Here is a 23,512-nt window from a genome sequence, read left to right on the forward strand (position 1 = left end):
AGAGAAATTAATGATTTTAGGAAAATTTAGACTTGCTCCGGGGGTGCGTGTACAAAGACCAGGGGGTAAATTTACTAAGGTGGGACTTCTATTCAAGATGGGATGTTGCCTATAGCAACCAATCAGATTCTACTTCTTATTTATCTAACACCTTCTAGAAAATAATACCTGGAATCTGATTGGTTGCTATTGGCAACATCACATCTTAAATAGAACTCCCATCTTAATAAATTTATCCCCATGTGATTACGATAGAAATCACTGCGTCTCATTTTCAGTCCTGCAATTGCATAGCAAAACCCTGCGGCTTCAGGAAATTTCCTACTGCCAATTTAATCTACCCCTATCTATGGCTGATATTAACCTTTCTCTGACGTCCTAAGTGGATGCTGGGACTCCGTAAGGACCATGGGGATTAGCGGCTCCGCAGGAGACTGGGCACAACTAAAGAAAGCTTTAGGATTACCTGGTGTGCACTGGCTCCTCCCACTAAGACCCTCCTCCAGACCTCAGTTAGATTCTTGTGCCCGGCTGAGCTGGATGCACACTAGGGGCTCTCCTGAGCTCCTAGAAAGAAAGTATATTTAGGTTTTTTATTTTACAGTGAGATCTGCTGGCAACAGACTCACTGCAGCGAGGGACTAAGGGGAGAAGAAGCGAACCTACCTAACAGGTGGTAGTTTGGGCTTCTTAGGCTACTGGACACCATTAGCTCCAGAGGGATCGACCGCAGGACCCGACCTTGGTGTTCGTTCCCGAAGCCGCGCCGCCGTCCCCATTACAGAGCCAGAAGCATGAAGAGTCCGGAAAATCGGCGGCAGAAGACTTCGGTCTTCACCAAGGTAGCGCACAGCACTGCAGCTGTGCGCCATTGCTCCTCATGTACACATCACACTCCGGTCACGGATGGGTGCAGGGCGCTGGGGGGGGGCGCCCTGAGGGCAATATAAGACACCTTGGCTGGCAAAATCATCACAATATATAGTCCCAGGGCTATATATGTGATAAATTACCCCTGCCAGATTCCATAAAAAAGCGGGAGGAAAGTCAGCTGAGAAAGGGGCGGAGCTTCTCCGTCAGCACACTGGCGCCATTTTTTCTTCACAGTGCAGCTGGAAGACAGCTCCCCAGGCTCTCCCCTGTAGTTTTCAGGCTCAAAGGGTTAAAAAGAGAGGGGGGGGGGCACTAAATTTAGGCGCAATATATGTATACAAGCAGCTATTGGGGGAAAAATCACTCAGTTATAGTGTTAATCCCTGCATTATATAGCGCTCTGGTGTGTGCTGGCATACTCTCTCTCTGTCTCCCCAAAGGACTTTGTGGGGTCCTGTCCTCAGTCAGAGCATTCCCTGTGTGTGTGCGGTGTGTCGGTACGGCTGTGTCGACATGTTGGATGAGGAAGGTACGTGGAGGCGGAGCAGAGGCCGATAAATGGGATGTCGCCCCCTGTGGGGCCGACACCAGAGTGGATGGATAGGTGGAAGGTATTAACCGACAATGTCAACTCCTTACATAAAAGGCTGGATGACATAACAGCTGTGGGACAGCCGGCTTCTCAGCCCGCGCCTGCCCAGGCGTCTCAAAGGCCATCAGGGGCTCAAAAAACGCCCATTACCTCAGATGGCAGACACAGATGTCGACACGGAGTCTGACTCCAGTGTCGACGAGGTTGAGATATACACAATCCACTAGGAACATCCGTTACATGATCTCGGCAATGAAAAATGTGTTACGCATTTCTGACATGAACCCAAGTACCACATAAAAGGGGTTTTATTTTTGGGGAGAAAAAGCAGCCAGTGTTTTGTTCCCCCATCAGATGAATGAATGAAGTGTGTAAAGAAGCGTGGGTTCCCCCGATAAGAAACTTGTAATTTCTAAAAAGTTACTGATGGCGTACCCTTTCCCGCCAGAGGATAGGTCACGTTGGGAGATATCCCTTAGGGTAGATAAGGCGCTCACACGTTTGTCAAAAAAGGTGGCACTGCCGTCTTAGGATACGGCCACCTTGAAAGAGCCTGCTGATAAAAAGCAGGAAGCTATCCTGAAGTCTGTGTATACACACTCAGGTTATATACTGAGACCTGCAATTGCCTCAGCATAAATAGTGCTGTGCAGCGTGGTCTGATACCCTGTCAAATAATACTCTAAGACAGGGAGAATATTTTGCTAACATAAAGCATATTAAAGACGTAGTCTTATATATAAAGGATGCACAGAGGGATATTTGCCGGCTGGCATCCAGAATTAATGCAATGTCCATTCTGCCAGGAGGGTATTAGAAACCCGGCAGTGGACAGGTGATGCTGCCTGTAAAAGGCACATGGAGATTCTGCCTTATAAGGGTGAGGAATTGTTTGGGGATGGTCTCTGGGACCTCGTATCCACAGCAAAAGCTGGAAAGAAATTTTTTTACCTCAGGTTTCCTCACAGCCTAAGAAAGCACCGTATTTTCAGGTACAGTCCTTTCGGCTTCAGAAAAGCAAGCGGGTCAAAGGCGCTTCCTTTCTGCACAGAGACAAGGGAAGAAGGAAAAAGCTGCACCAGCAGCCAGTTCCCAGAATCAAAAATCTTCCCCCGCTTCCTCTGAGTCCACCGCATGACGCTGGGGCTCCACAGGTGGAGACAGGTGCGGTAGGGGCGCGTCTCGGGAACTTCAGGGACCAGTGGGCTTGCCCACAGGTGGATCCCTAGGTTCTGCAAATAGTATCACAGGGATACAGGCTGGATTTCGAGGCGACTCCCCCTCGCCGTTACCTCACAACAGCCTTGCCTGCTGCCCTCGGAGAAAGGTAGTACTGGCGGCAATTCACAAGCTGTACTTCCAGCAGGTGAAATCAAGGTACCCCTCCTTCAACAAGGCCGGGGTTACTATTCCAAAATGTTGTGGTACCGAAACCAGACGGTTCGGTAAGACCCATTCTAAAATTGAAAGCCTTGAACACTTATATACGAAGGTTCAAGTTCAAAATGGAATCGCTCAGGGCGATTATTGCAAGCCTGGAGAATTTCATGGAATCACTGGACATCAAGGATGCTTACCTGCATGTCCCTATTTACCCTCTTCACCAGGAGTACCTCAAAATTGTGGTACAGGATTGTCATTACCAATTCCAGCCGTTGCCGTTGGTCTGTCCCCGACACCGAGGTATTTACCAAGGTAATGGCCGAAATAATTATCCCGTACTTGGACGATCTACTTATAAAGGCGAGGTCCAGGGAGCAGTTGTTCGTTGGAGTAGCACTATCTCGGGAAGTGCTACAACAGCACGGCTGGATTCTGAATATTCCAAAGTCGCAGCTGGTTCCTACGACGCGTCTACTGTTCCTGGGTATGGTTCTGGACACAGAACAGGATAAAGTCTAAGGAGTTGTCGTCTCTAGACAGAGACCTCCTAATACGTATACAGGTGTCGGTGCATCAATGCACGCGAGCCCTGGGAAAGATGGTAGCTTCTTACGAAGAAATTCCTTTCGCAAGGTCCCATGCAAGGATTTTCCAGTGGGATCTGTTGGACAAGTGGTCCGGGTCGCATCTTCAGATGCATCGGCAGATAACCCTGTCTCCAAGGGCCAGGGTGTCACTGTTGTGGTGGCTGCAGAGTGCTCATCTTCTAGGGGGCCGCAGATTCGGCATACAGGACTGGGTCCTGGTGACCACGGATGCCAGCCTTCGAGGCTGGGGGGCAGTCACACAGGGAAGAAACTTCCAGGGCTATGGAAAAGTCAGGAGACTTCCCTACACATAAATATTCTGGAACTAAGGGCCATTTACAATGCCCTAAGTCAGGCTAGACCCCTGCTTCAACACCGGCCGGTGCTGATTCAGTCAGACAACATCACGGCGGTCGTTCATGTAAACTGACAGGGCGGCACAAGAAGCAGGATGGCGATGGCAGAAGCCACAAGGATTCTCCGATGGGCGGAAAATCATGTGTTAACACTGTCAGCAGTGTTCATTCCCGTAGTAGACAACTGAGAAGCAGACTTTCTCAGAAGACACGACCTCCACCCGGGAGAGTGGGGACTTCATCCAGAAGTCTTCCAAATGATTGTACACCGTTGGGAAAGGCCACAGGTGGACATGATGGCGTCCCGCCTCAACTAAAAGTTACAAAGATATGGCGCCAGGTCAATGACCCTCAGGCGATAGCTGTGGACGCTCTGGTAACACCGTGGGTGTACCAGTCGGTATATGTGTTCCCTTCTCTGCCTCTCTTACCCAGGGTAATGAGAATAATAAGAAGGAGAGGAGTAAGAACTATACTCATTGTTCCGGGTTGGCCAAGAAGAGCTTGGTAACCAGAACTCCAAGAAATGATCTCAGAGGACCCATGGCCTCTGCCGCTCAGACAGGACCTGCTGCAGCAGGGGGCCTGTCTGTTCCAAGACGTACCGCGGCTGCGTTTGACGGCATGGCAGTTGAACGCCGGATCCTGAAGGAAAAGGGAATTCCGGAGGAAGTTATCCCTACGCTATTTAAAGCTAGGAAAGAAGTGAACGCAAACCATTATCACCGCATATGGCGGAAATATGTTGCGTACTGTGAGGCCAGGAAGGCCCCAAAGGAGAAATTTAAGCTAGGTCGATTTCTGCACTTCCTACAGTCAGAGGTGACTATGGGCCTAAAATTGGGTTCCATTAAGGTCCAGATTTCGGCTCTATCGATTTTCTTCCAAAATTGAACTGGCTTCACTGCCTGAAGTTCAGTCTTTTGTTAAGGGAGTGCTGCATAGTCAGCCCCCGTTTGTGCCTCCAGTGGCACCGTGGGATTTCAACGTGGTGTTGGATTTCATGAAGTCGCATTGGGTTGAGCCACTTAAATCCGTGGAGCTATAATACCTCACGTGGAAAGTGGTCATTCTGTGGGCCTTGGCGTCGGCCAGGCGTGTATCAGAATTGGCGGCTTTGTCATACAAAAGCCCTTATCTGTATTTTATATGGATAAGGCGGAATTGAGGACTCGTTCCCAATTCCTTCCTAAGGTGGTATCAGTTTTTCATGTGAACCAACGTATTGTGGTGCCTGCGGCTACTTGGGACTTGGAGGATTCCAAGTTAGTGGACGTAGTCAGGGCCCTGAAAAGTATATGTTTCCAGGACAACTGGAGTCAGGAAAACTGACTCGCTATTTCTCCTGTATGCACCCAACAAGCTGGGTGCTCCTGCTTCTAAGCAGACGATTGCTCGCTGGATCTGTAGCACGATTCAACTTGCACATTCTGCGGCTGGACTGCCGCACCCTAAATCTGTAAAAGCCCATTCCACGAGGAAAGTGGGCTCTTCTTGGGCGGCTGCCCGAGGGGTCTCGGCTTTACAACTTTGCCGAGCTGTTACTTGGTCGGGTTAAAACATTTTTGTAAGAGTCTACAAGTTTGATACCCTGGCTGAGGAGGACCTAGAGTTTTCTCATTCGGTGCTGCAGAGTCATCCGCACTCTCCCGCCCGTTTGGGAGCTTTGGTATAATCCCCATGGTCCTTACGGAGTCCCAGCATCCACTTAGGACGTCAGAGAAAATAAGATTTTACTCGTAGTCCGTAGTGGATGCTGGGCGCCCATCCCAAGTGCGGATTGTCTGCAATACTTGTTTATAGTTATTGCCTAACTAAAGGGTTATTGTTGAGCCATCTGTTGAGAGGCTCAGTTATATTTCATACTGTTAACTGGGTATAGTATCACGAGTTATACGGTGTGATTGGTGTGGCTGGTATGAGTCTTACCCGGGATTCAAAATCCTTCCTTATTGTGTCAGCTCTTCCGGGCACAGTATCCTGAGGTCTGGAGGAGGGTCTTAGTGGGAGGAGCCAGTGCACACCAGGTAGTCCTAAAGCTTTCTTTAGTTGTGCCCAGTCTCCTGCGGAGCCGCTAATCCCCATGGTCCTTACGGAGTCCCAGCATCCACTACGGACTACGAGAAATAGATTTACCGGTGAGTAAAATCTTATTTAAATCCAAATAATGGTGTCTGAGAAAAACTCACCGTCCAGTTTCACGATATGAAGGTCAGAATTCATCAAAATATAAATTCTTTATTCCATGAAGTAAAACACATCCCACACAAATGATATTGAGTATATATCAGCTGCGGAAACAATGCTGATGATGATCTCCTCATGGTGGGGGTAATTCTGAGTTGATCGCAGCAGGATTTTTGTTAGCAGTTGGGCAAAACCATGTGCACTGCAGGGGAGGCAGATTTAACATGTGCAGAGAGAGTTAGATTTGGGTGGGGTGTGTTCAATCTGCAATCTAATTTGCAGTGTAAAAATAAAGCAGCCAGTATTTACCCTGCACAGAAACAAAATAACCCACCCAAATCTAACTCTCTCTGCACAAGTTATATCTGCCCCCCCTGCAGTGCACATGGTTTTTCCCAACTGCTAAAAACTTTCCTGCTGCGATCAACTTGGAATTACCCCCGTTGTACACTCAACAGGTAAAAACAAAAAAGAACATTTACAGAAGGGGAACTAGCTGGCTCAATTATGAATAATTCAGTTCCCCTTCAGAAAATGTACCGGGTACATTAAAAGAAGGGGATGTATACACAACACTCCGGCACTGACACAGGACCTTCCCCTCAACCCCCCCACCCGCAGGTCCCGTACCAGCAGCTGCGCCGCCGGAAGTGTCGTAAAAGCAAGGCGGAAGCGCTGCGTCCTGACTGCCGGCGGCACCCTCCCTTTACGGCCGGGGGTGAGCGGAGCTCGGGAGACGGGCCGGGCTGGGGCTGAGTGATGCGGGACCGGGCTGCGTGTGCATAACGCGGCCGTGTCTCTCCTCTCAGGATGGCTGACGCACCGTCGGGGCCTAGCGTGCTCTCCCACTACCCCGGGGCCGGCCTCGCCCTGCCGGGAGACGAGCAACAGGAGGACGGGGAGGAAGAGGAGGAAGGTCGGTATGACACGCCGCCGCCAAGGAGCGAGGCGTCCGAGGGCCCGAAGGGCCACCGCCGCCACCACCACCGTCACCACCACCAGCAGCTCAACGGCCTGATCGGGCCCGACCTGCGGCACCTCAAGGCCCTGAAGGGCAAGCTCCCCCCGCACGATGGCCGGACTGCCGCCCCCAACGGGCTGGAGCGCGTGCCGAGCTCGGCCGAGGACGCCCTGCCCTCCCGCATGGCCGGCTGCACGCTGCGGGGGGACGGCGACGACGGCACCATACGATACGTCCGCTATGAGTCCGAGCTCCAGATGCCCGATATCATGAGACTGATCACCAAGGATCTGTCCGAGCCCTACTCCATATACACCTACAGATACTTCATCCACAACTGGCCGCAGCTCTGCTTCCTGGTGAGTGCGGGGCCCCCCTATATGTACTGTACATGTGCGCCTCCGTCATCTCTGGCCTCTTAGGGGGTGCACCCCTGCTCCCATCCCACTGGCAGTGCCAGGAGGCCTACACTAGTAGCTGGGTGCCCGCACTGTATGTCACAGATATGCAGATAATTGTGTGTGTGTGTGTGTGTATATATATATATATATATATATATATATATATATATATATATATATTCCGCAGCGCTTTATAAAGAATATTTGGGCTTTCATATCATTCCTTGCCCCATTGGAGTTTACGATCTCAATCTGTAGTCCCATGTGTTATATACATACTTGGATCGCTACATACTCTTATTGGTATGTACATTAGCTCTCCATCACTTGTGGAACTACAAATCATATAATGCCTTGTCAGCAATTGCTCTGACAGCTACTAGGATCCACTCCGTAATTTTGACTGCAGGAAGTGACACTTCACAGTTGCTGTAATTTAGACATGAATATAATGAGCATTGTAATCTGTGTGTGTGTGTATATATATATATATATATATATATATATATATATATATATATATATATATTCTCTCTCTCTCTCTCTCTCTCTCTCTCTCTCTCTCTCTCTCTCTCTCTCTCTCTCTCTCTCTCTCCAAGGCAGTCGGCGCTCTAGTAAATAGGCAGCGGCTCCAGGTGCACTTCCTCAATAACGAATATTTCTCCAAATAAAAAGGCACTCGAGACTTCATAAGTGGGTTAAGCAGCTTGTATTGGTAGACAATGGTCAAACTTTTTCGGGGTCACAGCCCCTTCCTCAGGACAACACCAACATACACAATAACCTTTGCAACACACTTAAATACCCCCCAGAGGATCATACTCGCCTAGGTGTGCATTTTCACAGCATGCATTTAACTTTGTTCAAATCTTCATTGTAAAATGGTGAACTTCACTAATATTGGTATTTGTTCTTCAGAATTTAGCTTTAAACAACACTCGGATATCCGCTTTCAATTTTATTTTAATGACATTTGGTCGTGAACTTGCTCTGGAAACACACGGTACTACAGCGAGTGTGTGTATATCTACAGTGTGTTAGAGATTTCATTAGCTGGGTGCCTACATTTACTGTATATGTACAATTTCTCCTTCATCTGCTAGGGGACACTGGAGTATGTACGACAGGCTGATGAGTGGGGAAAATCATCAGTCTCCTGAATTACAGCTCTCACCATATTCATGTCTGAGTTACAGCAACCATGAGGTGTCTGCTCCTGCAGTCAGCATACCAGTTACTCCCAGCAACTGTCAGAGCAAATGCTGACAAGACATTATATGATTTGTAGTTCCACAAGTGATGGAGAGCCAATTTACGTACCAATAAGGGTATGTAGAGATCGAAGTATGTATAGGACACAAAGATAAAGGCACACAGGTTATCTTGTATTTGCACAGTCTGCATGTATATGGCTGCATATGTACTGTATGTATGTTCTTTTATATATAGTACGTAATAGCTGGAGACAGCCACTGCGTTACAAATGACACATTATTCACGATGCAGTTGTGTGAGAATACAAGTTCTCACATAAATTCAGGTTCCTTTCATGATAGGTAATCTTCAGTTTATTGTCTACTGAAGTACAGTCTTGTGGTATGACTATTACTGAAATGATCCTTGACTTGTAAAGGTATTTATAGAGCAAATAAGGCCACAGTTTGCCATTTGTGTAGTGAGTTACTAAGCTGAGGAGTGTACATGAAATCCTTGGAGGGAATTAAATTGGGATGGGCACATTGCACCTGCCAGCATCACTAGTTTCCATGGGGTCAATTCAATTTGCTGACAGTTGAATAGCGCCGGGAATTAGCTCCCGCCGCTATTCAATTCTTCTCAAGTGAAGTCAGCCATGTGACACTTAATTGTAGGGAATTCCTCTCGCACTCCTGGGGGGGGTGCGAGCAGAAATCCGGCAAAAGTGCTGGTGCGAGGCTGATTCTGTCGGGAATCGGCATTGCGCCGTGCAGTTAAGTCGGAGAATGCCTGTTCTCCTTACAAATCAACCTGTTAAGTCCGGGAGAACGGACATTCGCCGACTTAACATGAGCAGAATTGAAAAGCGACGGGTGCGAATTCCCGGCGCTATTCAACTGTCGGCAAATTGAATTGACCACCTTGTTTCTGATTAATAGATGTCCATCCTTTGTCTCCTCTATTTTCCTTCTTTATCCAATTTCTTGATAGAATATATCTCAATATCCAAATGGCACATAAGAAAAAAGTAAGAAGCAGTGTGTAGTATTGTTTCATATAGTTCTTTCTTTATGTTAAGACACTTCAAAATATGACACTGTTAACCAACCAGCCCCGTTCTAGCCACATAACACCCATCCTCTACTCCCTTCACTGGCTGCCTGTAAGATGGCGAATCATCTTCAAGATTGGCTTACTGAGTTTCAAAGCATTACATGACCAGGGCCCAAGGTACCTGAAATGCTTCTGACCCCATACTGCCCCACTCGATTACTGCAATCTGTAGATGAAGGACTTTTAGCAGTACCTAGAATCTCCCGTAATTCATCTGGGGGTCGAGCTTTTAGTCATGCGGCTCCGACTCTATGGAACTCACTTCCCCGCACAGTGCGAGAGGCACAACTATAGAATCCTTCAAAAGTAGACTCAAGACTTTCCTGTTTACTCAAGCATTTCCATAATGTCCCTTTTAGTATCTTCATGCTTCTGTATTTTATGAAAATGTACTTCATTATTTTCTGTACTATATTATGCTATGTATCTGTTAAGCGCCTTGAGTCCTATTGGAGAAAGAGCGCTATATAAATAAAATTATTATTTATTATTATTATAAAATACCCACACGTCTCTAGTCACTAAAGAGTGGATAGACACAATCCAGCCAGAGAGAAAGCGTACCCCAACTCAGTGGAACCCCGAAAGAAATTTATGTGTGTGTATATCTATCTATCCTTTCTCTCTTTTTTATCCTTTTAGTCACCGTTTGTGGCCTTCACCGAATAGATCAGGTGGTGCATAGCTAACTTACTTAAAAAGCAGATGGGTGAAACATATAAAGATATCTTTTCCTTTTATGTGATGGCTCTGATGTAATATGTGTACCACACTCATGGATTTTCTGGAGAAATTGCTCCTATATGGGTTTCTTTGTGTTCCACTGTTGTTTAACTGCCCCTTCAAATGATGTAATGGGTATATTTCCGAATTAAACCAACCAATATATAAAAATAAAAAAAATAAAAAAAGTTTTTATTCAAACAAACCCCATAGTTGGGGTATCCACGAACAAAACAAAAAACAGTACAAGAATAAAAATCCTTAAAACCATAATTTAAAAATCTAAGTCCATAAACCCATTGAAGGCCTAAATATATTAACTATTGGATATAGTCTTTTGTGGACTTGGATTTTTAATTTATGTTTTAATTTATGGCCATATTCTGCATAAATGTTGCCGTGTGGACTGATTTCATTCATACGTAAGGGAGTGGTCAGTTCTGTCACAGTAGAATTCTTACCTGTCATTCCACTGCAGCACTTACAAAAAATAGTGAACAATCTATTTTAGCTTTGTTTGAATGTTAGGGTTTAGTAGTTTAGGGCGAAGTTTCTCCTAATGTATGTGATATTGAAGATTTTGGATTCGACAACTTGCGCAATGAGTTAATTCCAATTCTTGGGGAAAAAACAAAACCTCTTTTTCAGTGTTCGAGATTTTTCTTCAGTCTCTGGAGGTAATCTGCATCTGGTTTCTAAAAGCTGGAATAAATATAATTCACAGTGTAGTTAAAGTTGCCCTCTGGATAGTTCTAGTGAGTTTCCTCTGCTCACCACCTCTTAATAGAGAGAGAGGTGAAATTGAGGACCAATCACAAGTCAGTATTTCCATGTTTTCATGGAGTCTTTGAGGTTGATTCAATTCAGCGACAGTTGAATAGCGCCGGGAATTAGCTCCGACGCTATTCAATTCAGCTAAAGTTAAGTCGGCGAATGCCCGTTCTCGCGGACTTAACAGGTTGTTTTGTCGGGAGAACGGGCATTCTCCGACTTAACTACCTGCGGCGATGCTGATTCCCGACAGAATCAGCCTCGCACCGGCCGCGCGGCAGCCCTTTTGTCGGTTTTCTTCTCTCATCCCCCGGGGGTGAGAGAAGAATTTCCGACAATTGAGGGTAACTAGTCGCTGTATTGAATAGTGCCGGGAGCTAATGCCCGGCGCTATTCAACTGTTGCTAAATTGAATCGACCCCTTTGGGGGCTATTCAATTCCGCATGGTATGAATAGTAACAGGAAGGAAATCCCCAGTGCTTTTCAGAAATCCCTAGAGGAATTCTGCTGACAACCCTGTTGAAATGCGCAAATCCGACAACACTAGTGCCATTATGCTGTTTTCTGCCTTAGCGTGTGCGCAGACAGCTTTGCGGCCGCACTTAAGTCAGAGAATTCCGGTTACTGCAACTAACACCAGGCTCAAGGAGCGGTAACCGGCATCTCCAGACTTAGTGCAGGGCGTGATGTGGACAGTTGAATAACTCTGGGACCTTTTTCTCAGTACTTATTCATATCGCACTGAGCTGAATCCTCCCCTACGGCTTCTATTTGGTCCTTTTTATGCCCCGTTCACACCGCACAAATAACCCGGTATCGACCCAGTATTTTGGCAGGTCGTCACGGGTCGCTGTGCGGTGTGAACGGGTCACCGCCAAATTCCCGGGTCGCATGACCCGGTAATTCAACCCTGGAATAAAGAAGGGTTATTACTGGGTCAGGCGCAGTGTGTACTGGTTACTTCGGACGATGTGTCCTGGTACCCGTTCACAGCATAGGGAGACTCAGAGCAGAGATGATCTCATCTCCAGTGCCGCCTCGGCACCCGCTTCCTATGCTGGCTCCATCCCCGCCCCTGATGGCAACACGACCCTGCATATTGCCGGGTCGAGAATAATGTTCTCCGGGTCCAATGCCGGGTCGCACCGGGGAAGGACCCGTATCCAATTCCGGGGTGCAACCGGGCAATTGTAATCTGAACGGACTATGACTCGCACAATCCTTTCTGCCTGATTCTGGTTGTATGGGTACAGGTAATTTTGTATATTTGCGGTGGTTTTATTATTATAACCTCTGGTAGTAATACAGAAAATTGCGGACAGTGATATTCCTCCCCCGCGATGTTACTAGGTTGGTGTTGCTGAATAAAAACACTGTTTTGCATTTTTGTGAGCGTGTACAATAATGCATCATTTATCTAGGCAGATAAATCGTTTTAACAGCTTCAATAATTAATGGACGCCTGACATAGCAATTCATTTTTTCTGGATGCTCGTTAATTATCGTGTTTGTCGTGCCCAAAGATACTGGGTTGCGCATAGCTGCTAAACCCAATTTAAAGTACTTGTTGTACTGCAAACACTAAGTTTTCACACATTTCTGCAAATGCGTCCCTGCACAGCACTTGCGCCCAACAGAGCAGTTAATGAATTTATCCTTCAATCACCATCTAGTGGCAGCTGCGGTGCCAAACCGTTAAATCCACCACCCCCCATGACTGATAAATTGGAGGTGTTTTAGTTACAATACTACACGCCTATTAAATTAACCAAATAGTGCATTATATGCCACTAGTTACCAGCGCATCAAAATGACAGATCAACATAACAGTAATGTCAGCGCCGGCGGCTGTGCACGCCTGACTGGAGCAACACTTGAATTTCTCTGTGGGGCGCCATCTAGTTGCACCGGTCCACAAAACATTTGAATTTCCCCCACAGAGGTGAGGAGCAGAGTTAGTCTTATGTTATATAGGATAAGTGGCTTCCCCACACTGTTGTATCAAGGAAATATAGCTTTAAATAATTAGGATAATTATATTTCTCTGACGTCCTAGTGGATGCTGGGAACTCCGTAAGGACCATGGGGAATAGCGGCTCCGCAGGAGACTGGGCACATCTAAAGAAAGCTTTAGGACTATCTGGTGTGCACTGGCTCCTCCCCCTATGACACTCCTCCAAGCCTCAGTTAGATTTTTGTGCCCGACCGAGCAGGGTGCAATCTAGAAGGCTCTCCTGAGCTTCTTAGAAAAAGTTAGTTTTAGGTTTTTTATTTCAGTGAGACCTGCTGGCAACAGGCTCACTGCATCGAGGGACTAAGGGGAGAAGAAGCGAACCTGCCTGCTTGCAGCCAGCTTGGGCTTCTTAGGCTACTGGACACCATTAGCTCCAGAGGGACCGAACACAGGCCCAGCCTCGGAGTACGGTCCCAGAGCCGCGCCGCCGGCCCCCTTACAGAGCCAGAAGCAAGAAGAGGTCCGGAAAATCGGCGGCAGAAGACATCCGTCTTCACCAAGGTAGCGCACAGCACTGCAGCTGTGCGCCATTGCTCCTCATGCACACCACACACTCCGGTCACTGAGGGTGCAGGGCGCTGGGGGGGGGCGCCCTGAGCAGCAATATAAACACCTTGGCTGGCAAAAATACATCACATATAACCCCCAGGGCTATATGGATGTATATTAACCCCTGCCAGATTCCATAAAAATGCGGGAGAAAAGTCAGCGAAAAAGGGGCGGAGCTATCTCCTTCAGCACACTGGCGCCATTTTTCCCTCACAGCTCCGTTGGAGGGAAGCTCCCTGGCTCTCCCCTGCAGTTAATACACTACAGAAAGGGTTAAAAAGAGAGGGGGGGCACAATTTAGGCGCAGTATACAATATATATGCAGCTATAAGGGAAAACACTTTTTTATAGGTGCTATTCCTGTGGTATATAGCGCCCTGGTGTGTGCTGGCATACTCTCCCTCTGTCTCCCCAAAGGGCTTTGTGGGGTCCTGTCCTCTATCAGAGCATTCCCTGTGTGTGTGCTGTGTGTCGGTACGGCTGTGTCGACAGGTATGTGGAGGATAATGAGGTGGAGGCGGAGCGAATGCCTGTAAATATGTTGTCACCCCCTGCGGGGTCGACACCGGTGTGGTTGAACTTATGGAAGGATTACGTGAAAGTGTCAACTCCTTACATAAAAGGTCGACGACACGGAACAGCCGGCTACTCAGCTTGTGCCTGTTCCAGCGTCTCAGATGTCATGGGGGGCTCTAAAATCGCCCGCTACCTCAGATAACAGACACAGATGTCGACACGGATACTGACTCCAGTGTCGACATCGATGAGACTGGTGTACCCTCCAAATAGGTCCACCCGTTACAGGATTGAGACAATGAAAAATGTATTACACATTTATGATTATACCCCAGGTACCACATAAAAGGGTATTGTGTTTGGTGAGAGAGAACTATTAGTAGTTTTCCTGCGTCTGAGAAATTAAATGAGGTGTGTGAGGAAGAGTGGTCTTCCCCCGGTAAGAAATTGATAATTTCTACAACTGTTATTGGCAGCGTACCCTTTCCCGCCAGAGGATAGGTCACGCGGGGAAACACCCCATAGGGGTAGATACAGCGCTTACACGCTTATCAGAAACGGTGGCACTACCGTCTCCGGGTACGGCCGCCCTGAAGGAAACTGCTGATAGAAAGCAGGAGTTTACCCTATAAGATATGGTCACACACTAGGGCATTATATTGCGACCAGCCGTTGCTTCGGCATGGATGTGCAGTGCTCCCGCTGCGTGGTCAGATTCCCTGTCGGAAAATAACTATGGATAGGGACAATATTTTGCTGAAAATAGAGCATATAAAAGACGTGGTCTTATACATGCGTGATGCACAGAGGGATATTTGCCGGCTGGCATCAAAAATAAGCGCTAGGTCCATTGCCGCCAGACGGGGGTTATGGACTTGGCAATGGTCAGGCGATGCCGACTCGAATCGGCACATGGAAGTTGCCTTATAAGGGGGTAAAACTGTTTGGGGATAGTTTTTCAGACCTCGTTTCCACAGCTACTGCTGGGAAATTAATTTTGTTGCCACAGGCTACCCCACAACAAAAGAAAGCACCGTATCATCAAGTACAGTCCTTTCGGCCCCAGAAAAGCAAGAGGGCTAGAGGCTCATCCTTTCTGCCAAGAGGCAAAGGTAGAGGAAAAAGCTGCAACACACAGCTAGTTCCCAAGAGCAGAAGTCCTCCCTGCGTCCGGTAGGTCCACAGCATGGTGCTGGGGCTGCTCAGGCGGACCCGGGTACGGTGGGGGCCCGTCTCAGATATTTCAGCGGACAGTGGGCTCTCTCACATGGATCCCTGGGTCCTTCAAGTAGTATCTCCGGGGTACAGGCTGGAGTTCGAGACGTTCTTCCCCCCGCCGTTTCCTAAAATCGGCCTTACCGGCACCTCCCTCTGCCAGGGAGACGGCGTTGGTGGATATTCAACACTATAATCACAACAAGTGATTGTCAAGGTGCCCCTCCTTCAGCAGGGAAGGGGTTACTATTCCACAGTGGTTGTGGTACCGCAACGGTTCGGTGAGACCCATCTTGAAATTAAAATACTTGAACTTTTATATCAGAAGATTCAAGTTCAAGATGAAATCGCTCAGGGCGGTTATTACGAGCCTGGACGAGGGGGATTACAGGGTCTCCCTGGACATCAAGGATGCGTACCTGCATGTCCCCATTTACCCCCCTCACCAGGAGTACCTCAGATATGTGGTACAGGACTGTCACTATCCGTTCCAGACGCGGCCGTTGGAGTTGTCCACGGCACCGAAGGTCTTTACCTAGGTAATGGCCGAAGTGATGATACTCCTTCGCAAGAAGGAAGTTTTTATTATCCCGTACTTGGACGATCTCCTGATAAAGGCGAGGTCCAAAGAACAGTTGGGAGTGGGGGTAGCACTCTCTCGGGAAGTGCTACAACAGCACGACTGGATTCTCAATATTCCAAAGTCACAGCTGGTCCCGACGACACGTCTTCTGTTCCTGGGAATGTTGCTGAACGCAGACCAGAAAAGAGTGTTTCCTCCAGTGGAAAAAGCCGAGGAGTTGTCATCTCTAGTCAGAGACATCCTAAAACCAGGACAGGTGTCGGTACATCAATGCACACGAGTCCTGGGAAAAATGGTAGCTTCGTACGAAGTATAATTCCATTCGGAAGACTCCACGCAAGGACGTTCCAGTGGGACCTGTGGGACTAATGGTCCGGGTCCCATGTTACAGATACAACAGCGGATAACCCTGTCGGCAAGAAACAGGGTGTCGCTGCTGTGGTGGCTGCAGAGGGCTCATCTACTAGTGGGCCGCAGATTCGGAATACAGGACTGGGTCCTGGTGACCACGGATGCCAGCCTTCGGGGCTGGGGTGCAGTCACACAGGGAAGAAATTTCCAAGGAGATTTCGCTTCACATAAATATTCTGCAGCTAAGGGCCATTTACAATGCCCTAAGCCAAGCAAGGCCCCTGCTTCAGAACCAGCCGGTACTGATCCAATCAGACGACATCACGGCGGTCGCCCATGTAAACAGACAGGGCGGCACAAGAAGCAGGATGGCGATGGCAGAAGCCACAAGGATTCTCCGATGGGCAACCTACACCCAGGAGAATGGGGACTTCATCCAGAAGTTTTCCAAATGCGGGTAAACCGTTGGGAATGACCACGGGTGGACATGATGGCGTCCCGCCTCAACAAGAAGTTGAAAAGATATTGCGCCAGGTCAAGGGACCCTCAGGCGATCGCTGGGGACGCTCTAGTGACACCGTGGGTGTACCAGTCGGTTTATGTGTCTCCTCCTCTACCTCTCATACCCAAGGTACTGAGAATAATAAGAAGGCGAGGAGTGAAAACCATACTCGGGGTTCCGGATTGGCCATGAAGAGCTTGGTACCCGGAACTTCAAGAGATGCTGGCAGAGGACCCTTGGCCTCTGCCGCTCAGACAAGACCTGCTGCAGCAGGGACCCGGTCTGTTCCAAGACTTACAGCGGCTGCGTTTGACGGCATGGCGGTAGAACACCGGATCCTAAAGGAAAAGGGTATTCCGAAGGAAGTCATCCCTACCCTGATCATAGCCAGGAAGGATGTCACCGCAAGACATTATCGCCGCGTTTGGCGAAAATTTGTTGCTTGGTGGGAGGCCATGAAGGCCCCGATGGAGGAATTTCAACTATGTCGATTCCTGCACTTCCTGCAAGCAGGGGTGACGTTTGGGCCTCAAATTGGGGTCCATCAAGGTCCAGATTTCGGCTCTGTCGTTTTTCTTCGAGAAAGAACTGGCTTCACTGCCTGAAGTTCAGACTTTGGTTAAAGGAGTACTACATATTCAGCCTCCTTTTGTGCCTCCTGTGGCACTTTTTGGATCTCAACATGGTGTTGGATTTCCTAAAGTCGCATTGGTTGAGCCACTTAAAACCATGGAGCTAAAGTATCTCGCGTGGAAAGTGGTCATGCTGTTGGCCTTGGCCAGGCGTGTGTCAGAATTGGCGGCTTTGTCATGTAAAAGGCCTTATCTGATTTTCTGTATGGATAGGGCAGAGTTGAGGACTCGTCCTCAGTTTCTCCCGAAGGTGGTCTCAGGTTTTCACTTGAACCAACCTATTGTGGTGCCTGCGGCTACTGGGGACTTGGAGGATTCCAAGTTGCTGGACGTAGTCAGGGCCCTGAAAATTTTATTTTTCCATGACGGCTGGAGTCAGGAAAACTGACTCGCTGTTTATCCTGATGGCACCCAACAAGCTGGGTGCTCCTGCTTCTAAGCAGTCTATTGCGCGCTGGATTTGTAGCACTATTCAGCTGGCGCATTCTGTGGTAGGATTACCGCAGCCTAAATCAATAAAAGCCCATTCCACAAGGACGGTGGGCTCATCTTGGGCGGCTGCCCGAGGGGTCTCGGCTTTACAACTTTGCCGAGCAGCTACTTGGTCAGGGGCAAACACGTTTGCAAAATTCTACGAATTTGATACCCTGGCTGAGGAGGACCTGGAGTTCTCTCATTCGGTGCTGCAGAGTCATCAGCACTCTCCCGCCCGTTTGGGAGCTTTGGTATAATCCCCATGGTCCTTACGGAGTTCCCAGCATCCACTAGGACGTCAGAGAAAATAAGAATTTACTTACCGATAATTCTATTTCTCGTAGTCCGTAGTGGATGCTGGGCGCCCATCCCAAGTGCGGTTTGTCTGCAATACTTGTACATAGTTATTGTTAACTAATCGGGTTCTTGTTGTGAGCCATCTCTTCAGAGGCTCCTCTGTTATCATGCTGTTAACTGGGTTTCATATCACAAGTTGTACGGTGTGATTGGTGTGGCTGGTATGAGTCTTACCCGGGGATTCAAAATCCTTCCTTATTGTGTACGCTCGTCCGGGCACAGTATCCTAACTGAGGCTTGGAGGAGGGTCATAGGGGGAGGAGCCAGTGCACACCAGATAGTCCTAAAGCTTTCTTTAGATGTGCCCAGTCTCCTGCGGAGCCGCTATTCTCATGGTCCTTACGGAGTTCCCAGCATCCACTACGGACTACGAGAAATAGAATTATCGGTAAGTAAATTCTTATTTTAAGAGAGACTGCATAGAAACATAGAATTTGTCGGCAGATAAGAACCACTTGGCCCATCTAGTCTGCCCCTTATTTTAATTATTTTTCTCTAACGTCCTAAGTGGATGCTGGGGACTCCGTCAGGACCATGGGGAATAGCGGCTCCGCAGGAGACAGGGCACAAAAATAAAGCTTTAGGATCAGGTGGTGTGTACTGGCTCCTCCCCCTATGACCCTCCTCCAAGCCTCAGTTAGGTTTTTGTGCCCGTCCGAGCAGGGTGCAATCTAGGTGGCTCTCTTAAAGAGCTGCTTAGAAAAAGTTTTTTAGGTTTTTTATTTTCAGTGAGTCCTGCTGGCAACAGGCTCACTGCATCGAGGGACTTAGGGGAGAGAATTTCAACTCACCTGCGTGCAGGATGGATTGGATTCTTAGGCTACTGGACACCATTAGCTCCAGAGGGAGTCGGAACACAGGTCTCGCCCTGGGGTTCGTCCCGGAGCCGCGCCGCCGACCCCCCTTACAGATGCTGAAGATTGAAGGTCCGGAAACAGGCGGCAGAAGGCTTTTCAGTCTTCATGAAGGTAGCGCACAGCACTGCAGCTGTGCGCCATTGTTGTCACACACTTCACACCAAGCGGTCACGGAGGGTGCAGGGCGCTGCTGGGGGCGCCCTGGGCAGCAATATTTTATTACCTTAAGGCAAAAGAATACATCACATATAGCCATTAAGGCTATATGTATGTATTTAACCCATGCCACTTATCTAAATCCACGGGAGGAAAGCCCGCCGAAATAGGGGGCGGGGCTTATTCTCCTCAGCACACAGCGCCATTTTCCTGCTCAGCTCCGCTGTGAGGAAGGCTCCCAGGACTCTCCCCTGCACTGCACTACAGAAACAGGGTAAAACAGAGAGGGGGGGCATTTTTTGGCGATATACTGGATATATTTAAGCTGCTATAAGGAACAACACTTATATAGGGTTGTTCCCATATATATTATAGCGCTTGGGTGTGTGCTGGCAAACTCTCCCTCTGTCTCCCCAAAGGGCTAGTGGGGTCCTGTCTTCGATAAGAGCATTCCCTGTGTGTCTGCTGTGTGTCGGTACGTGTGTGTCGACATGTATGAGGACGATGTTGGCGTGGAGGCAGAGCAATTGCCGATAATGGTGATGTCACCCCCCAGGGAGTCGACACCGGAATGGATGGCTTTGTTTATGGAATTACGTGATAATGTCAGCACATTACAAAAATCAGTTGACGACATGAGACGGCCGGCAAACCAGTTAGTACCTGCCCAGGCGTCTCAGACACCGTCAGGGGCTGTAAAACGCCCTTTACCTCAGTCGGTCGACACAGACCCAGACACAGACACTGAATCTAGTGTCGACGGTGATGAAACAAACGTATTTTCAAGTAGGGCCACACGTTATATGATCACGGCAATGAAGGAGGCTTTGCATATCTCTGATGCTGCAAGTACCACAAAAAGGGGTATTATGTGGGGGGTGAAAAAACTACCTGTAGTTTTTCCTGAATCAGAGGAATTAAATGATGTATGTGATGAAGCGTGGTTTAACCCAGATAGAAAAATGCTAATTTCAAAAAAGTTATTAGCATTATACCCTTTCCCGCCAGAGGTTAGGGCGCGCTGGGAAACACCCCCTAGGGTGGATAAGGCGCTCGCACGCTTATCAAAACAAATGGCGTTACCGTCTCCGGATACGGCCGCCCTCAAGGATCCAGCAGATAGGAGACTGGAAACTACCCTAAAAAGTATATACACACATACTGGTGTTATACTGCGACCGGCCATCGCCTCAGCCTGGATGTGCAGTGCTGGGGTCGTCTGGTTGGATTCCCTGACTGAAAATATTGATACCCTGGATAGGGACAGTATTTTATTGACTATAGAGCAATTAAAGGATGCTTTCCTTTATATGCGAGATGCGCAGAGAGATATTTGCACTCTGGCATCGAGAGTAAATGCGATGTCCATATCTGCCAGAAGGAGTTTATGGACGCGACAGTGGTCAGGTGATGCGGATTCAAAACGACATATGGAAGTATTGCCGTATAAAGGGGAGGAATTATTTGGCGTCGGTCTATCGGATCTGGTGGCCACGGCAACTGACGGAAAATCCACCTTTTTGCCTCAGACCCCCTCCCAACAGAAAAAGACACCGTCTTTTCAGCCGCAGTCCTTTCGGTCCTATAAGAACAAGCGGACAAAAGGACAGTCATATCTGCCTAGGGGCAGAGGAAGGGGTAAGAGAGGGCAGCAAGCAGCCCCTGCCCAGGAACAGAAGCCCTCCCAGGGTTCTGCAAAGCCCTCAGCATGACGCTGGGGCCTTACAAGCGGACTCAGGAACGGTGGGGGGTCGACTCAAGAATTTCAGCGCACAGTGGGCTTGCTCACAGGTGGACCCCTGGATTCTGCAGGTAGTATCTCAGGGTTACAGGTTGGAATTCGAGAAGTCTCCCCCTCGCCGGTTCCTAAAGTCTGCTTTGCCAACGTCTCCCTCAGACAGGGAGACGGTATTGGAAGCCATTCACAAGCTGTTTGCTCAGCAGGTGATAGTCAAGGTACCCCTCCTACAACAGGGAAAGGGGTATTACTCCACGCTATTTGTGGTACCGAAGCCGGACGGCTCGGTAAGACCTATTCTAAATCTGAAATCTTTGAACCTGTACATACAAAAATTCAAGTTCAAGATGGAGTCACTCAGAGCAGTGATAGCGAATCTGGAAGAAGGGGACTTTATGGTGTCCCTGGACATAAAGGATGCTTACCTGCATGTCCCAATTTGCCCTTCACATCAAGGGTACCTCAGGTTCGTGGTGCAAAACTGTCATTATCCGTTTCAGACGCTGCCGTTTGGATTGTCCACGGCACCTCGGGTCTTTACCAAGGTAATGGCCGAAATGATGATTCTTCTGCGATGAAGAGGCGTATTAATTATCCCTTACTTGGACGATCTCCTGATAAGGGCAAGGTCCAGAGAACAGCTGGAGGACGGAGTAGCACTAACCCAAGTAGTGCTGCAACAACACGGGTGGATTCTGAATTTTCCAAAATCTCAGTTGACCCCGACAACACGTCTGCTGTTCCTGGGAATGATTCTGGACACTGTTCAAAAAAAAGGTGTTTCTTCCGGAGGAGAAAGCCAGGGAGTTATCCGAACTTGTCAGGAACCTCCTAAAACCAGGGACGGTGTCTGTACATCAATGCACAAGAGTCCTGGGAAAGATGGTGGCTTCTTACGAAGCGATTCCATTCGGCAGATTCCACGCACGAACTTTTCAGTGGGATCTGCTGGACAAATGGTCCGGATCGCATCTGCAGATGCATCAGCGGATAACCTTATCGCCACGGACAAGGGTGTCTCTTCTGTGGTGGTTGCAGAGTGCTCATCTGTTAGAGGGCCGCAGATTCGGCATACAGGACTGGGTCCTGGTGACCACGGATGCCAGTCTGAGAGGCTGGGGAGCGGTCACACAAGGAAGAAACTTCCAGGGAGTATGGTCAAGCCTGGAGATGTCTCTTCACATAAATATACTGGAGCTAAGAGCGATTTACAATGCTCTAAGTCTGGCAAAACCCCTGCTTCAGGGTCAGCCGGTGTTGATCCAGTCGGACAACATCACGGCAGTCGCCCACGTAAACAGACAGGGCGGCACAAGAAGCAGGACAGCAATGGCAGAAGCTGCAAGGATTCTTCGCTGGGCGGAAGATCATGTGATAGCACTGTCAGCAGTATTCATTCCGGGAGTGGACAACTGGGAAGCAGACTTCCTCAGCAGACACGATCTACACCCGGGAGAGTGGGGACTTCATCCAGAAGTCTTCCACATGATTGTGAACCGTTGGGAAAAACCAATGGTGGATATGATGGCGTCCCGCCTCAACAAAAAACTGGACAGGTATTGCGCCAGATCAAGAGATCCTCAGGCAATAGCTGTGGACGCTCTGGTAACACCGTGGGTGTTCCAGTCAGTGTATGTGTTCCCTCCTCTGCCTCTCATACCAAAAGTACTGAGAATTATACGGCAGAAGGGAGTAAGAACGATACTAGTGGCTCCGGATTGGCCAAGAAGAACTTGGTACCCGGAACTTCAAGAGATGCTCACGGAGGATCCGTGGCCTCTACCTCTAAGACGGGACCTGCTTCAGCAGGGACCGTGTCTATTCCAAGACTTACCGCGGCTGCGTTTGACAGCATGGCGGTTGAACGCCGAATTCTAAAGGAAAAAGGCATTCCGGAAGAGGTCATTCCTACACTGGTAAAAGCCAGGAAGGAGGTGACTGCACAACATTATCACCGCATTTGGAGAAAATATGTTGCGTGGTGTGAGGCCAGGAAGGCCCCCACGGAGGAATTTCAACTGGGTCGATTCCTACATTTCCTGCAAACAGGATTGTCTATGGGCCTCAAATTGGGGTCCATAAAGGTTCAAATTTCGGCCCTGTCGATTTTCTTCCAGAAAGAATTGGCTTCAGTTCCTGAAGTCCAGACTTTTGTAAAAGGAGTACTACATATACAGCCCCCGGTTGTGCCCCCAGTGGCACCGTGGGATCTTAATGTAGTCTTGGATTTTCTCAAATCCCATTGGTTTGAGCCGCTCAAATCGGTGGAGCTGAAGTATCTCACATGGAAAGTAACCATGCTACTGGTCCTGGCTTCAGCCAGGAGAGTATCAGAATTGGCGGCTTTATCATATAAGAGCCCATATCTGATTTTCCATACGGACAGGGCAGAACTGCGGACGCGTCCTCATTTTCTGCCTAAG

The 23,512-nt window shown here is 48.5% G+C and overlaps 1 protein-coding gene across 1 annotated transcript in view; it reads left to right on the forward strand.

Annotated features, from left to right (window-relative positions):
- The first annotated feature begins 6,597 nt into the window (after positions 1-6,597).
- The window catches only part of NAA30 (N-alpha-acetyltransferase 30, NatC catalytic subunit), a 52,567-nt gene continuing 35,652 nt past the window's right edge, over positions 6,598-23,512 (forward strand). The window contains exon 1 of the mRNA XM_063947982.1: positions 6,598-7,298. Within this exon, the coding sequence (XP_063804052.1) occupies positions 6,789-7,298 (510 nt within the window). The 5' untranslated portion in view covers positions 6,598-6,788. The remainder of the gene's footprint in view (positions 7,299-23,512) is intronic.

The sequence above is a fragment of the Pseudophryne corroboree genome, chromosome 12 (assembly GCF_028390025.1).
Source record: "Pseudophryne corroboree isolate aPseCor3 chromosome 12, aPseCor3.hap2, whole genome shotgun sequence".
Classification (NCBI taxonomy): Eukaryota; Metazoa; Chordata; class Amphibia; order Anura; family Myobatrachidae; genus Pseudophryne; species Pseudophryne corroboree.